At 43.5% G+C, this 17648-nt stretch overlaps 1 protein-coding gene across 4 annotated transcripts in view; it reads right to left on the reverse strand.

Annotated features, from left to right (window-relative positions):
- SLC4A11 (solute carrier family 4 member 11) overlaps positions 1-17648 on the reverse strand; it is a 102257-nt gene that overhangs the window by 43453 nt on the left and 41156 nt on the right. For 3 of the 4 annotated variants that reach the window (XM_082759763.1, XM_082759762.1, XM_082759760.1), the window contains exons 4-7: positions 13742-13788; positions 9098-9329; positions 8406-8468; positions 7788-7869 (exon numbers count right to left, since the gene is read on the reverse strand). In XM_082759763.1, coding sequence (XP_082615889.1) covers positions 7788-7869; positions 8406-8468; positions 9098-9329; positions 13742-13788 — 424 coding nt within the window. The remainder of the gene's footprint in view (positions 1-7787; positions 7870-8405; positions 8469-9097; positions 9330-13741; positions 13789-17648) is intronic. The other variant, XM_082759761.1, reaches the window with a different exon arrangement.

Below are 17648 nucleotides of genomic sequence, written 5' to 3' on the forward strand. Positions count from 1 at the left end.
AACAGGTTGTTTGAAATAAACAGGGTATTTTTGGAGGCCATGAAAGACCAGGTCTGTCTCCACAATGGGATATTTAAACAGAGCTGTGATCTGGGTTATCATCACTTCTGCTGCTGGGAAACTCTGAAAAAGCAACAAACTGGCATGAAATAGTTGCAGTAGGTTATTACCAGCCTTGACTGCAGCTCTCTTGTTTCTAACAGTCTCCGAGAAAGCACAGGGAAACACACAGGTTTTGCATATCAACACAGAAAGTGGCATGAAAGTCTGCTTTCCCAATTCAAAGTGCTTTTTTTTTTTTTTTTTCCTATGGTTCAAAGTCATTTAGACTGCTTGCTGCCTTTTATTCATCCAGCAGTCACCTATCATAGTCCTTAGATCATCTCTTCCATCATTCCAACTCGCCTTTCTTTTTAAGATGTATTCTCAAACTCACATAACCCGAAGGTCACTTCCAGTAATGGCTCCTGAAGATCCTTGGCTGGGGACATACTAGCTAGGAGCACATCACATTTCTCATGAAGTTCCCAGAAACTTGCATACCAAGACACCCCATCAAATATTTTCTTAGTGAGTTTGCTTCCAGTCTGTCATCAGGAAGTCAAGCTACTTACACAAATTAGTCTGACAAAGGCACTTGTCTGAAAGCAACCAAACAGCTTCACTGTAATGAAATGAAGCTGTAAAGTAGGTTATGAGTAAGAAAACAGCATTTCATATTTCCTACCTCCCCTCCACCGTGGGGCCTTGACTTCTTTCTACTCAGGTCATTTGAATTAGCATTGGAAGAGAGAAAAACCAAGGCAGGTCCTAAGGTTAGGAATAAGTCTTCTCTAAAGTAATTGAAATGGAGTGCAAGCTTTGCCTGAGGTTCATACCTCAGCTGTCAAGCTCACTAAATTTGCTTTGAAAATGAAGGATTTCTGGTCATTCTGAACATAATTCTACTCTGGAGATGGCCAGAAACAGTTATTAGATACCTGTTGCTCACAGTGCTGTACCAACCCTTTCCAGACATCATTCCTTTCCTACTGTGTCTATCAGGCAGTTCCCGACAAAGCAAGGAGTGACTGAAGTACAGAACACGGCCTTATTACAGGACAAGGGATGATCACACCAGCACATGCCCCACTGCTGAAGGTGGGGCAGGATACCAAGGCATGCATGGGAACATAACCTGTACCTACACACCATGTAGGAACTCAGACACCTCTCAGTAGCACTGCTCAGCAGCTTGCCTGATCCCACCATGTCTGAATGAATCCAAGAAATGAAACCTCAAAAAAAAAAAAAAAAAAAACAGGATTTCAGCTCCTACCTGAGGCTGGAAAGCCAAGGCGCAGGAGCCCTGCTCCTGAGATTGCAGGTTACTTGAAGAAAAAATTATATAGGGCTATAATTAAGCAAGCTACACCTCTTCTTCAGGTTAAATGCTGCAGCTAGCTTTCTTCCTGAAGTGACAGGGACATGCTTGGGCTCTGGTAACTCATCTGTAAGGCTGTGCTTTTTTTGAGGTGACAGTCCTACCAACAGTGACAGTCTATAATATCAGGTCAACCTGAGAGCTTCTTCAGCTTGAAGGGATAAACTTAACTCTGCAAAGACAGCTCACTTTCACATACAAGCCACAAAGCCTGCTGATCCTCTCTAGAGCTGTCCTGAGTTTTCCTAGCAGCTACCCCAAAACTTTGCATTTCTCTAAATCAGGAGTCTGATGATTTCTTACTTTGAAGGACTGGGAAAGCATGCCCTTAAAAGAACTTAGGATGCTTAGATTTACTAAAGATTTAACAACACTGAACACATTCACAAGACACTGACAAACCTGTTGTCATCATTACACATCTTTATCTGGAACAGTTTTATGCACAGATCTGGAGTTTGAGGTTTTCACACCTATGAGACAGTTTCCATCAACTCTTCTGTAAAGAGGTCGCCTGAAGCACTGACACATTCAGCTAAATCCCAATACCACTCACACCAGTAAAACTGGGGGTAGACCACTAAACTTATGGTCAACTTTTGCACATATATTATTGCCAGATTATTATTGCTCGGGGTCTGATGCACCCGAGCTTTGCTACATGGAGTGGAGGAGCAGTGCCTGTCCACTGAGTGCAGCCTCATCCACACCAAGCTTGGTTTTACTGCTGTATCCAGTTATTTGGACAAAAACCTGCTCTCAGTACTTTCAATGTAAGGCCCTGTCCCTTCTGCCCATGTGTCAATCAGCAACTCAATCTCAGCTGTTACCTAACTGACCTAAGTCCAGCTAGTTCCTGGTCTAGCACTTCCTGCTCCATTTTGTTTTAATTCCAGAAGCTAGATACAAATATAAAAAGAGCTCATACTGAAGCCCTTCCTAGATTTGTGCAAATATTTGTAAAGTAAACAACAACAACAACAGTTTGGTTCACATGGAGAAATCAAAAGCTATGCAGATCTGTAGGTAAAACTGCACAGTTCTGGCCAAAATAGAGGCACTTTGAAAACAAAACAACTCCAAGCAGCGCTTAAACTCCCACTGAAAAATATCTGAAGGGCAAATAGCTAAAACCCCTCCAGAAACCTGAGGGCTAGCAAGACATTTTCAGCTGACTAAACTCAGTCTGGTTTGGCCAGAGGCTCCAAGTTCCCTTTTGGTCTGTGTTGAGCTAAATTTGATTCTTGTCTGGTTTGGACAGCACGCTGAAAAATCTATTTTCACCCAGTATTACACACATATGGAAATACTGGGTTATGATTTAACAAGACACCAGGTTGCATTCTCAGCAATTTCATCATTATTCTCCAATAATTGACCTCATAAAAAAGGCTGTTTGAATTATAACACACTTTCCTGCTTTGCTGTCCTCCTCCTTCCAGGCTGCTTATCCTGCAAGCATCCAGCGTGGCACTTGGATGGTGAGAACCCACAACATCCCCCCAAAATCATCAATACCCTAAGTAGCACGTGCTGCTGGTCCACCCCACACCCAAGATGTTATCAGATCAATAACACGTTCCTCATACAAATCCTAAAAATGGCCAAACTTCAGAGACCAAGAAAAACAGAAGCCACCTTGAAGCAGGGCAAGAAAGGAAGTCAATTCAGAAACAAATTATCCCCTGCAGTAAGAAAAAATGCCCAGTAGAGGTAATCAGCTAGCCAGCCTTTTCCTGTCCCAGTGCAGAACAACAATGACACTGCTTGTTCGCATCCACTGCAAATAAATCTTCTGTGAACCAGCTCCAGGCACAGGCTTTTCAGAAACCAGAATTTACAAGCGAGGAATGAAGCTGTGACCAGCAGGCCAGCTCACCAGCAGTTTGGCACAGAGTTGTTTCAGCAGTCCAGAGAAAAATTGCTCGAGGATGAGTATCATCTTGGAGCAGTACATGCATTTGGAGCTCTAGGAAGACAAATCCTCTCTAGGGGAGTTAGGGAGAAAGTATTTCCTATGGGTCAGTGCATAAGGAGACAGCCCTGCACATTGTGGGCACTGGAGTGACTCATCCTTCTTGCCAAGAGCTCTCCTTTGGGACTCAAACTCGCAGTGAATAATTTGGATTTGAGAACTCCCTTCCATAACACAGCATCTGCAAGACTGACATTACCTGGGACAGTCCATCGAGGGTGCCTTTATGTATTTAAAGATCTTTGAACCCAAATAGCACTTGACAGATGACTGCTGCAAAGTGTGGAGAATGGGCTTGTTTTGCAAACTTCGAGTCTTGGAATCATTCCTTTAATGTTTTTTTGTTGTTTTGTTTTAAAGAGTTGAACCGTTCAATTCCCCACAGCATCCCATTTAGACATTTGAAAGAAGGGCACTGTTCTGCAGGGTACACAGTAACTAAGATTTCTTTGAAATCTAAATTCTTTGAAGTCTTTTCAACACCTAAACCAGCAGTAAGTGGCTCTTCTGTAGACCTACATGCCTCTGGGACTGGGCAAATTTTTAAATGTGCAATAGGCTTTACTTTTGTTCAGAGATGCATAGGTAACAAGGTTTCATACAACCATTGGTTTTACAGTAGAAAAAAGTTAATATTCTTAAATGCTACTCTTTTGGGATATCAAGCCAGACTGTTGCTTCGAGTCACCTCACACCACTAACTTTTGAAAGGCTACTGGTATTTTTGAGCTACCCTCCACGTGAATTTTCGCAATGACATACTATGAAAACAAGCAGTTTTATAGCAACATGGATGACACAAGCTTTTGAACCACCCTCTTCACCTGCAGATAGGTTTTTCCTCTGCTTTACCTGTTAGAACAGCTTTAAAAAATCAGTTGAATGCACTAAAAGTAAACCCTTCACCAGTTCTTGTGCCTTACCAACCCAACCAAAGGAAACAGCTCTTCAATTACTGAACACAGACTACGAAGCAGCTTGCTTCCGTGTTCTTTTAAGGACTCAACTCTGGAAAACAAATCATACTCATCTCCTGGCAAGGAGAATATAGCCTGGAGGTGGTACTGCCTGAGGAGTTCCACTCAGCGCAGGCAACATTTGTTCAATAATCCAAACAGCTGCTGTTTCTCCTAGAGGACATCAAGTAAAGAAATATACCAGCAGTCAACTGACAGTAACTTTAACACCCTTAGAATTAGGGATTCTTCACCACATCCCAGGAAAAAAAAAAAAAAAGTCTGGCATTTGCATCTCCATTTGTCACACTGTGAAAGAAGCAATTGGGTTTGACAGGACTTAGTTGTGATGAAAACCACTCCTCCACATGCTCTCCGCTGGACAAGGGGGGCTATCCTTGGGCTTTTTGAGCCACAGAGCTGGGCATAACCAAAACCAATAGCTCTTATATGGGCTTCTTCCCCAGCTTTCTGAATCCAGATATGTGAAGTATACTCAGTTTACCCCCTCCAGACTCTGGATCACAGTGGATCTGGCTGGTTCCTTGGGGAACTCAGCAATGCTGCAATCATTACATGCTGGAGGGGTACCACAGTGTGTCTATGAACTCCTAAAATCTGAGCTTCCTCATGCTAAATGACCAATTAAACCTGCAGACGACAGTTCAGCACTCCTGGCACTCCCCACTCTCAAACAGGTCTTGGCTACCCCTTGTCCCAAGTTCTCTAACGAATCAGCTTCACACTGAAGAGACAGGAGGTGTCCATAACATTTTGGTCTTGCTCTTCTGGTAAATGCTATGAACAGAAGAAAAAAGCTGTGCCCACGGTTTCTAAGCTATGTGATTACAGCCTTGACTGATGAAGCTAAGCTGCATCTCTGAAGATCTGCTTTCTCATTAGAAAAAGCAATCTTCACACCTCTGCAGCTGAAGGGTAGCAAGTGCCCACTACCCACTTGGCAGTGGGACATCAGCACTCAGCTAAGCAGCATTTTAATGAAGCAACCTCAAGGCTTTCTTATGCTTACGTACCCTCGTAATGGCTTCAGAAAAATCATTTTTGTCAGGAATTGGCAAAACCTAACCCTGAAGTCTGAGTCAGAAACCAGCTTTGCTGGACTTCAGCAGAACATTTGAATCTTGAGATCTTTGATTTCCCCAGGCAGCTTATTCTGTTCTGTGGATGTAGCCCAGATGCATATGGTATCTGACCTCGCTAGTGGTTCAACAGACCTGAAACTGTGAGAGTGCAAATTACAGCAGGAGCAGAATAGCTACTTAACCTCAGAAGCATGCAGTGTAAAACCTAAGGTGGAGTGATAAGAACAGTCTCTCTTCCCAGCACAGAAGAGAGAAGGAACCAAGTTTGTGTGTCCTTTAGGAATGCTCCTCCTCAAATAGGTTCTGTAAAACTCAGTGAAGATCCCACACACAGGTATGTTTTTCTTTCTAAGCTAATTTAGGATTTAATATTTCTCCTCAAAATCAATGCAGAAGCAGTACTACCAAAGCCATCCCTGAGCTGCTATTCCTCAATATAATCTTAGGATACTCAAGCCTATGTCATTTGCTACAAATAACAAGTTAGTTAAGGCACACAAAACAGGAGCGCTGATTTAAGATTTAACAAAGAGTATAGATATTAAGCACAAGGAGAAAGAACAGTAAAAAGATATCTTAAAGGTTCTTCCCACTCATACAGGAAAAAATCATCAACAAATTCCTTCTACTTCAGAGTTTTGGAAGTTGTTTTGCAATCTGACTTCAAGAAAAACGTAAGGTCTAAAAATATGGTTCTCAATCTGTTGCACAATAGCTGCAGCAGAAATACAGTGCAATAATTATATAATTATAGTTAATAACTCATCACTGCTTTCCCACCACTTTCTTCTCCCTCTTCAGAGCAACAAAAGGGAGAAACAAGGAAAGTTTTGCACAAGACACCTTTAGGCTGTAAGCTTATTCCTCAAATCATGTCTTGTCATGGAAGCTAGCATTACTCACATGGACACATTCAAAGTTTTGGCTCACTTTCTGTAGGAAGGGTGAACCTACTGTTTTCAGCTTCATGTATATAACCACAGCATTTGTATCATGACCTCTAGAAGTGCTTTGTAATTAAGTCAATACTCTAAACCCTCTAAAGCCCTCTATAGAGCCATGTCACATACCATCATGGAAGCTTCCACCCTCTGCACTTCCAAGAGTAGCACACACATTCCCTTAGTGCCCTTATGCCTGTTGCATGCAAAAGGGAAAAAAACTCAGAAACCCTCCTGGTTGATTGGCACAGAAAGACCATTTTGGTGTAGGAACTCATTTTCTCATTCATACAAGCTGTCCTGTACATCCCAGGCAAAAAAGTAGAGGCTGACAGTAGCACTTAGACATTACTGCATGTCAGGTTCCTGTTCTATTAAATAAGTGAACTAGATACCTTTTTACGTAGAAAGCACATCCTTCTCTTTCATAAGAGATTAGAAATAAGTTTAAAACAATCTATTTCTAAGGCAGAATCTACTTTTTTTTTTTTCCAGTCATAAGCAGAGGATAGGAAAATCACAGCTAGGAGGAGGAAAGCTACTATGACAGTTCTAGCAAACCAGTTGTGAATTTTGCTACAGTATGTGCATTTACTCAGAGCCTTTAGGCACCCATCCAACATAGGTTAATTCCCAGAGAAATTACTGGGGTATTTCTTGACAACTTGACTTAGATTACATCTGCATACTGTGACAGAAAGTCAAATTGCATTGTTTTGGTTGGCTCAGTGACTCAGGTTTTGGCTTTCTTCTGCAGAGGGACAGTTTGGCTCACCCAGCATACTTGACTCTGGGACAGTGATTTCAAAACCCAGCAATCCAGTTTTAGTCAAGTGGAAGCTGGGGTGAAGCCACCATGCCTCATAAATCCCAGGTGACGGAATCTTTACCGATCCAACATTTAACTGAGTTGACAGGGTTTGAATTAATTGCCAGACAACAATCACTGTCTGAATAGCATGAATTTCTGAATTCAATTTCAGTTACAAAGTTTAGATGTTTTCAAAGGGTCTAAGAAGTCTTTCAGGATAACGTTTCAGGCTTTGCCAAAGCAGTCCATGATCAAGTTCACTTGCCCTATTCAGGAGTTCCTGATTAACATTTTCAGTAATTAGCATTTCTTGGCTCAGATTTTTTCAGCATTCTTAGTTTGTTAACCCCAGATTTAGACAGTATCCAGCAACTTAATGCCTTGCAGAGACCATGACCATCTGCAGAGAGGAACAGCACAATGCTCAGAGAACCCACAGGCCAGGACAGATGGTCAAAGACATCACCAACTCAAATTTACAAGGGCATGTTCTGAACTGCTGTTCCTTCCTACAGCTAAAAGGGCTGCAAGTTTCAAGCCGTTTGTATATTCTTATAATTAATAACCCAGGTACTTACATGATACAGAGCCAGGACTGCTGATACTGCACCCCCGTGACTGTTGCTGTGACCCCTTGAATTGTATCTGATAAGAGGTGAACTAGGAGAAGAAAAATAGAAACATTACAGGTTTGTCTACATTTGTTTTGCCACTGCAAATTACATTTCCTTTCCAACTGAAGCTAAATGCTAATACCAAGCATACTTATTTAACCGCATACTGGATTGATGCAGGGGTTGGGGATGACAATAGGAGAAAGTGGAAGCATTTGACCTGATGCTTTTGAATTCTGTCCCTAAACTCTCCAGTTTGAGAAGGCAGCTGTTTTCTCCCCCTAACAGCAGCCTACTGCAATATTAAGTCATTATATTAGCATTATTCAACACACACAGGACTAGAAGAGACTTCATCTTCCAACTCCCCTGCCCTCTCTCCCCTCTTTGTAATTACTGTTCTCTGATCATTTCATGGCACTGCTTAATTTTTCTTTATTGGCAGAAAGCCTAAATTAAAGAGATTATAAATGCAAAGCTCTAAGACAGGCAGCAAGAAGTAACCAAAGCATGAACATGCTTACTACATGCTCAGGACTTGACATATCTGTTAAACAAATTCACTCAGGCTGTGACAGTTACATTTGAGATGCGATGTACATGTTTGTATATTCATTCCTGTTGGCTCTGAAACGTCATGGGTGCCTACAGAGAAACAATGCTTAGTTAAGCTTCTTCACATTTTGGGCTAAAAGGCAGTGTTTTAGACTATGCTATGACATTCAGTGGTAGCTCATAGTGACACGTAAGCTGAAGTTGGCTGGGGCTACCCCAGTTTTGAATTTCTGGAGTAAAACAAGGAGCTTATCACCCCTTCCAGTAGGCTGGGAGCAACACAAATGCTCAGCCCTCCCCAGCCAATTACTCATTCAAAGCAGTCAAACTCTCCCAGCCTGTGTGAATTCAGATGGAGAATCACAAGGCAAAGGAGCCACTTCTGAAGGGACACCAGCAAGCATCTCTGTACAAAACCAGATCTGACACTTTATGGACAAATCACACCTGATGGGGCCAGACAAGATACTCCAGTGCTGGAGTCTCCTCCCTCCCAAAAAAAAAACACCAGTACATCTCATCTTAATGAAATAGGCACAAAACTCCACCAAAACAAAACCTTGGAGACATGAGTCCCTTCAGTCTAGGTCACAAAAAAATAAAACCCTAGTGTCACATGCAACATGCAAACCTAGGGATCATGCAGTAGTGATTAATCAACACACCCCCCAATAGAAAGAATAACAAATAACAGTAACTGCAAATAAGGAATTAATTACCATTCCCTTCTCGTGGGGTCCCTGAATCTGTGAATAAAGTGCTCATGATTTTTTCAAAGTTGCAGCTTGGCTCTGTGTTCTCAGGATCTTCGGCAAAATGTTTCAGCATCTCTCTAAGAACATCATCCAAGGAGGTGGCTGTTTCATCGAGGATGATGCTGGCTCTGGCCAAAAACCCATCCAGGTCTCTGTGGGCTCTGACTTCCTCCTCAAAGTTCTTTAACTTCAGGTACTGTGTTGAGAAGAGGTCAGAGCGTTAGACAGGTGTACGTAACACCTAACAAAGGACTAGGAACTGTGTAGTCCACAAGACAGTTTCACGTTACTGCCACAAAACCAGTGATTCTGGAATCACTCTTTCCAAATCCCACTGTAGAAGAGAAGTTGTTTTATGTTATTAACACATTGAAGGCCTGCAAAATCAACACTTTTGCTCATTTAGTAACCATGGGTGAATGTCTAGGCACAGTTTTACACCCTGATGTTGAAAGCAGAAAAAAAAATCAATTTCACTGCCGAGGATAAAGCACAGAATTAAGTCTAAAAAGCATAAACGCCTAAGGAGCATTTAGAAGCCTCTTTTGGTCTAAACAATTCAAGATGTTTGTAACAACACAGGCAAAGTTACTAGGAAGAAATGAACTCTCAGCTCAGAAGCATGAAGAATTGTCAGTGTGCATCTCAGTGCATCTAAGCCAGCTCTTCTCCAAGAGCCATCTCTGTCCTCCTAGTTCAGGAGCTCGAAGGGGAGATGGAATCCCATCCAGCTCATCACCTTTTTATACTTAAACTCCTATTGTTCCTACTCCTGAGGAAGTTTTCTTCCTCTCTACATAACATTTAGCTTTGAATCGATGCATGACAGGAGGAAAAACAGATGGCAGACAAAGGCTGGTACTGCCTCAACTCTGCTGTCGCAGACAGACTCACGGAGTCTTCCTTGAGATGGAAGGAACAGCCACACTGTATTGCAGAACCTCAAACCTTTTCTGCGTTTGTCAGCTATGACATTTGTTAATTGAATTATCAAACTACAGATGCGTCGTTCCCGTTTCACAGTTCTTAGAAATCCGTGCACGCAGTTAACGCTCACGGCAGTGAGTCAAAAGCGGCCGCCAGTCCTGTCCTTCAACAGCTTGAGACCAAGCAAGGAAGTGGGAACCCAGGAATCTCACTTTGTTACGCAGATCTCCCATCCCACAGGAGGCCAGCCAAGCTTGAATTCACGAGGTCAGGACAAGATTTTAGAGATACATTTAAGCCTTCAGCTCCTATTACGCTCAGCTCCTAGCACGCTCTGGATTGCTTTTACAGATCTGCCACCAAGTTGCCTCCACAAGCAGGACCTTGGCACATTTCCCCGTGTTATGGGGCCACCCCACTGCCTGAGTCACAGATCCGCTCCTCTCACACGTACCCTTTCTACCTTTTCCATTTATAGCCTAGACACAGGGAAAAACACTAACATCTCACTAATTACTGTAATTATCACAGCAACTATCAAGTTGTCAGTACACATCCATTGCAATTAACACTGTTTTACTTTGCATCAATCACTTCTTCCAGAGCCTTGGAGGATTGGGACTGAGGATTCTCTGAAGGATTTCACCGCCACCCCCAAGGCTTTAATGTTGTCTGCTTTTAGGAGAGGGTGACACAGCCATATTATCACCCCACTAAAAGAGGTGTCTAACTGCAAGTGGCCAATCAGCCTTACATTATCCCTGTATGAGAGCAGGTTAAAATACCCATCACCACCTGGTAATGTTCATGGGATCACCTGGTGACCAGCAGCTGTTTCTCTGAGGTCTTCTTTCAGCTCATCTGGCACGCAGAGTCCGACCTAGGGCTTAGGTTCGGACAGCAAAGGGACTAAACCTAGAGAGAACTTGAGATGGATTGCAAAGGAGGCAGCAAAAGAAGTATTGGGAAGGTCAAGAGCAACTGGAGTGCTGCAGCATCAAGGAGCTTTCAAGCAAGCAAAAGGGGCTTCGTGTCATCGTGCTCCCAACGCTTGAGATGCCACCAGAAGGAAAACTGTGGAAGCAAGAAGTTGGCTGATGGAGAGCAGGAATGAATCAGAGGCATTCAGAGGGCTGTTATCTGCCCACATCATCTCAATCAACACTGATTCCCCAGCGATCTGCACGAGACAGCACCATTTGCTTGCTGTGGCAGGACAGCTCTGTCAGCTACTTAATACAAGTCCTAAGGGTTCAGCTTCAGCTCCTGGCAATGCCTTCTGTAAATCAGACTCTCTATCCTCCTTCTCCTGGTCCTTTACAAGAAATAGGGGCAATAACTGTCTTTATTATCACTCCCTTAACATTGGGTATGATACACACGTAAAACACAAGGCAACATGCCATGATGAGAGGAAATAAATACATCACTGCCTAGCTGAGACAAACCAAGAACAAATTAGCTGGATTGCTGGTACAGCAACACCTCAGAGATAGCTCAAACAGAACCTACTCCAGTCAGGACACCCACTGCTTTGAGCAGAAATTAATGACTACTCCTTCACAAATATTTTTAGCTAGATCATCCAGTATCCTGGTGTGACTCGATGCTGGAAACTGCCGAGAAAGAAATGAGACAGCTACCCAATACTTATTTTAATAGCATCAAGTACCCTTAATAGCAAAGCCATACACTGGCAAGAGAAGCTGTCATGCAATGCAATCACATTGGAACAGCCTCTCCTGACATCAGGCAGGCAGGACTCTTGGTCAACCACCATAAGACAAAGCTGCACATTCAATCCATGCAAAACAAAGCCCTCAACGCTCATCAGGAAGGTCCAAAATGGAAGTTATCAGCCTTGCTGCTGCTCTAGAGACCAACCCCACGTTTATATACACCGCAAGAACCTTAGGAAAAGGTGCTCCTAAAATACACGTTGCCCTGAGCACTGCTCCCTCCATGCTGCTGCTGCAGATACTGATGGCACTTTCTTCAGAAAGACTCTGGGATGGCGATTAAGCAGTTGGAGCTGTCAGCAGCTCCTCCTTATGCCTACCAAGGACCATGCCAACCTTGCCCAAGACATGGATTGCCCTTCCAGGGCTCCAGAAGGAGCACAGGAACCATGGACTACCACCAGAGGTGGTGACAACCCAAGGAAAACATCTATAAAATTTGTGACCCAACCACTTTTATTTTAACAATTCTCTCTTCCCAGGCACTTGGAGCCACTTCTCCTGTGACCCAGGACCCAATTTCCTTAATATTTCAAGCACAACAATTTTACATGTCCTCCACGGAAGCAATAACTGGCAATTAGTATATTTTCCTCAAGCCTTGAGAAAGCCTGCTATCCCTCTGGTATTTCTTGCTCAACAGCACACTAAGATGCTCAAGCATGAACTATAGGCCAGAAAAGCAGGACTCCTACAGCTCTGGAAAAGAAAAGAGCAGAAGACGAGCCACTTACATGTTAGCAGCTTCCAGCTATTTCTTATCAGCAGCAGATCCTGCATTTGGGCTTAGAATTTGCACTTTAAGTGACCAAGTTCTTAGGTTACTTTCAGTCAAGTGTCGAGAACTCAAAGCAGCTTGGGCAGTAGTATTAGACAAGACAAATTATTAACAGACATTTCCGTTCCTGAGCACAGAATAGCTGATTTTAACTTCCATGCCTTATTATCAAGCGATATTTAGTCTTTTTTGATGTATTTTTAAACTTGGGGAGTAGAGGAAAGTTTTTTCTGCTAGAAGTATTTACGCATTTTCTTCCCCATAATAGTTCAGCCTGCTGAAACACCTTTCAGGATCTGAGCTCAGAGGCCTAAAAGAAGTCAAGGAAGTTTCCGGGATTCTCTAAAATGCCCTTAGGGCTTCAGTGCAGAGATTTAAATACCGACATTACAGCCTGCAACGAAGCCTGCAATATTTGATTTGCCAGCTTCAGCGATGCTAGAAGTTTACACGTCGGCAGTCCCTCCAACCAGCAGGTAGGACGAGAGCTGAAACAACTCCGAGCACCGTGAGTCATGCCTGGCAGCCCCAAAGACTGAAAGTGGTATTAAATATCAGCTCATTTCCTCCCTGCTAACTTTGTACTTGCATAGATGGAGGTCTGCACTACTCCAGCCTACACGAGGCTTGGTGCGTTTCCGCCTTATCCTTATCGAGTTACGGTCTCAAACGCAAGCGTAAACTAAACATTTCCCAATCCTCCTCCTAGACTGCATGTTTCCAGGGAATTCACTCCTGCTGAACCTCGTGAAGGCAGATCTGATTAGCTGGAATAAACAGGAAACCAAATCACAGCAGTGTCTATTGGGTGTTTCTGCTTTCGGCTAGAGAGCAGCTAAGCAGCCTGAATCTCTATGGTGTACACTTGGATCCCTTTGCAGGCAGCTGCAGAAAGAAAATGATGAATTAACATGTCAAGGAATTGTCTGGGACAAAAAACAGTGAAACAATCAGAATTACATAGAAACTGTTTGGAGTACAAGCAGCACATGGATCTTTAGGTTTAAATGAAGACAGAGGAATTCAGGAAAAGAGGTATTAACAAGCCCTGGTTAGGCCAGTAAAAACCTCCTTCCCATCCCCACAGAGCACAAGATCCTTTTCTCTGCTTCTAAATGATTAAGTATATGAAAAATAAGTTTACCACACAGAATTCCTGCTTACCTTCCTTGATGTGTGTAGTAACACGCAGCCAGCACTTTCATTTTCAGCTGGAAAACAAGAAGAAAAGTTACGTAGACAGCGTTACTATAACAGGTCATTACGATCGCAGGTATATGACAGGCAACAGGAGGCTCAGAACAAGGTGAAGTATCACTCTTGGCAGAGAACCCTCTCTAGAGAAAAGCAGAGATTCAATTTTTACAACATTTCCCATTTAGGAAATATAAACCAAGTACAGAAGCATCCTTTATCGTTATCTGATCAGCCTGGGTTTGCCTTGCAGCTTTTTGTTTTTCAGATTCCCCATGTATTTTTATCCTTCACTCCCCGCCCCCCCCGCTTCCATAAAATCTAATTCCAAATACTTTAGGTAATCATTTAATCCCATGCATCGTTGTTTGATAGATTGAGGCTAAGATTGCATGAGTCACGCTCGCTTGGAAACCATTCTTGTCCTCGTTAAAAAGTCAACAATAACACCCAGGCACTTCCAAGGGAGCGGGCTGTGACAGATCACACACAGTGACTTGAAGATGAGCACATTAATGTCCTGTCAACTCACCACTCTGCCTCCATAAATCTAAGCATAAAGCAACAGAGCTCTTGAGAAAGAAAACTGCTGTTTAGAGGCTATTAAGTGTCACTAGGCGGTTGAGTTACAGGGACAGGGGTACCCCAGAAGTTCCCGGTGCAGACTTCCAAGCAACGTTATTTTCTTAGAGTGTCTACGAAGCAGGTTTTTTTTTTTTTTGTATAAGCTGAAAAGCCATAAATAAAACCCAGCTGTTTCTGCCACAGCCCCCTCTGTACTGCCTGCATCCAAGGTAGTTTCTCTGCAACACCACTCATACTGCATTTGCTGTTTGTTCATTCTTCTCCCATGTCTTCACACTTGGAAAAAGAAGCCCCCCAAGATTGTGCTGCTACCAATATTACACAGGAAACGCATGAACAGTTTTCATTCGAATGAGTGTAGTGACAGCATGGAAAAACCCCACTGAAAACCAAAAACCTTTCCAGAGGCCAAGCTGTGGAAAAGTACAGAGATGCAAGACGGAGTTGCAGATATTCAGAGGAGATTGTTTCCTCCACTTATCTGGATTTTTAAGTCCCAACCAACAAGAACTGCTCCGATCCCATTTCGCAGGCTGACCCCAGCATGAAAGCAGCTACAAGCTCAGCCCTGCTGCCCTCCGAAAAGAGAGGACTGAGAACACGATTAAGTTGCATACAGAGTGAAAACACCAGAACTCCACAAAAGTGACTGATTTATTACACACAAAGCTGCTTTATCCTAAACCAGAAATTCAAGTCATGTTCTCACTTAAAAGGTTAAAATACTGGGACTCAAACTGGGAACAGAGTTGACTGCAGTAGAGGAAAAGAGGGAGAGGGTTGCCTTTATCTCTAAACAAAATAAGACGGCTCAGAGGCTTTGGTTACATCACCCAACTTCTTCCAAAGTTCACTTGGATGCTGTGCATGTGATTAAAAGCATCACTTAAGACAAGTCTGCTGGCGCAACAGCCCCAATTATTACTGCTTTTGACACATCGTTTGGAAAGCACAAGCTGTTTTTATCTTGAAAATGCTATTTATTATTAAAAAGCAAGCACCCAACTAAACCAGAAACATCAAGCATCTTCCCCGGGCTTTTACATCTGTAGTTCTCCAATGCTCACTTACTCAATTTACAGCCTAATTACACATGCAAAAGTATGCTGGAAGATTTGGAGGCCATAAATATTCATTGAGAGAAAACATGTTTTGGTTTTTGCAGCTTTCGCATGAAATAGCTCCAGATAGACAAAGGCACCCACAGCCCCGAACAATAGCGGACACGCGTTGAGGCCGATATCCGCAGCCTGTCCTTCACGCCACCCTTTGGGATGCATGAAGACAGCAGAAATTCGTGTTGTCCTTTTATCACACAGCATCTCTCAGCTCCTCATACTGCTTTTAAGCACATATCAATCCTCTGTTGACAGCTCTCTGGTTCTCATCTCAGGTGAGCGCCGAGCGTGCTTTATCAAAGCGAGCAAAAACATCTCATTACGTCCCTTGGACAGGGGTTTTAGAAGAAGAGGAGTCTGAAGACTTCTCAGATGTACCATTCTGGGTACAGAGGTGATGTTTTGGAAGGCTCAGAGCCTCATTCATCATTTCAGCCAAGCAACACACTGCTTAGACTCAGCCCAAGGAAAGGAGGCTGATGGATGTCACCAGTTCTGGGCTGTCACTTTTAGGGCTGTTGGAGCACGGTAGCATCAGAAAAGGAGAGTAGCAAGTTAACTGGGACATGAAAAATGGAAATATACACCTCAAGTGTGTTTTTACCTACTGCAGGGGAACCTGCTAAGCAAACCCAGGATAAAACCCTGCAGGAGGCTGCCTGTGGAACCGCTATTAAAGGGTGGCTGGGATGAAGCTAAAACCTACAGATGTGCCTGCCACTTCTCTTCCTCCTGGTGCTGTCATTGCTTTCCTCCAATTTTGGAGGAGCTGGAAAGATGTAATACCTTTGGATCCTTGCAATCTCATGGAGCAGCCCTTCACTGGAGGCACAAAGGATGTAGAAAGCCACAGGTTCAGCCTCTAACAGCAAGGAGGATCCTACCCATCAACCATCAATTATGCCTTACTACCAGGAATAATCGCCAGATTTCACACCTGAGAGTCAGGATGAAGTACACCTAACTAGAAAGAGGTCAGGGTCACGTAACATTCCCATTTTTATTTCTGTGGTTCTGCTTTGCTGGACAGACAAAGGCTGCAGAAGTTTATTTTAAGCACGTAGGCTAGTTATGGGCATTTCGCTGTCTTTGTCCCCACACACAGTTAAAGGAGAGCTGCCAGGGCTGGCCAGCCTTATCTGTTAGGCTGCGCTCCAACTCCTGCCCATGGAACAACCAAAAAGTCAGCAGTGCATCTCTGACATCCCCTGGAAGCCCCACCAAGGAACGCACGCATCCCAAATTTCTAGGGCACGCACGCGAGCTCACAGCATTACCAAATATGCTGCAGGCAGCTCCCTGGGAGTTAACATCTATGTTAGCAGCGGTGATGAATTGCCAACATCAGACTTGCTCTCGCGGCCTCGTGTCAGCACACTCCGAGCCCTGGAGGGACACCATGGCATGCCTCCATTTTTTCTTTCCCATCACTTGGGGAAGAACAGGACACAACCAGCTTCTAGATGTGAACAAGGCAACTTCATATTTGGAGGCAAGAAATGCATTTGCGTTACCTAAAAGGGATTCTATCCTAGCTTCCCCTTACTGCTAGCAATGCAGAGAAATTAAGCTTCCTACTTGCCTCCCTACCCCCCCCCTTCTCCCTCTTTGCATAGAAAATATTATCCAAAGACAGCCCTGAAAACACAAAACCAAACCCATGGAAGTCACACCGTAAAATTCAAGGCTTTTCACCTTCTACCTTAGCTCCCCTTTCACTTAAGATTGCTTTTTCACCACCCCTTCCTTGCACAGGGCCCCAGTGCTGCCCTTAACACCCGAGAAGACCAAAAGCCTTTGGTCCAAAGCACCTCTGGATGTTGACAGCATCTCTCCTATAAATAGGAGTGCAAAATTGGAGAGCAGGAAGTTTTTGGCTGTGCAGGTGTCAGCGCACATTGCTTTAGATCTACATGTGCTCCCCAGCATGCCTGCACAGTAAATAGACTAATAAATCAGAGCAGAATCCTACATTAGCATTTCCATGGTTTTCCTCAACAAACAAGGATCTGACATAAGTGGAAGTATTTATTCTCAAACAGCTATTTCATCTAGGCAGGGGTGATTTCTCCAGGGCCCTGAGCAAATCTAAGCCTCAATCACTTGGCACTGAAGAACGTCGCAAGCAGCAAAAACTGTTTTGGTCTTTGAATTTCTTGCCTCAGAAAATTAAA

This window comes from Aythya marila (assembly GCF_965140915.1).
Source record: "Aythya marila genome assembly, chromosome: 4".
Taxonomy (NCBI): Eukaryota; Metazoa; Chordata; class Aves; order Anseriformes; family Anatidae; genus Aythya; species Aythya marila.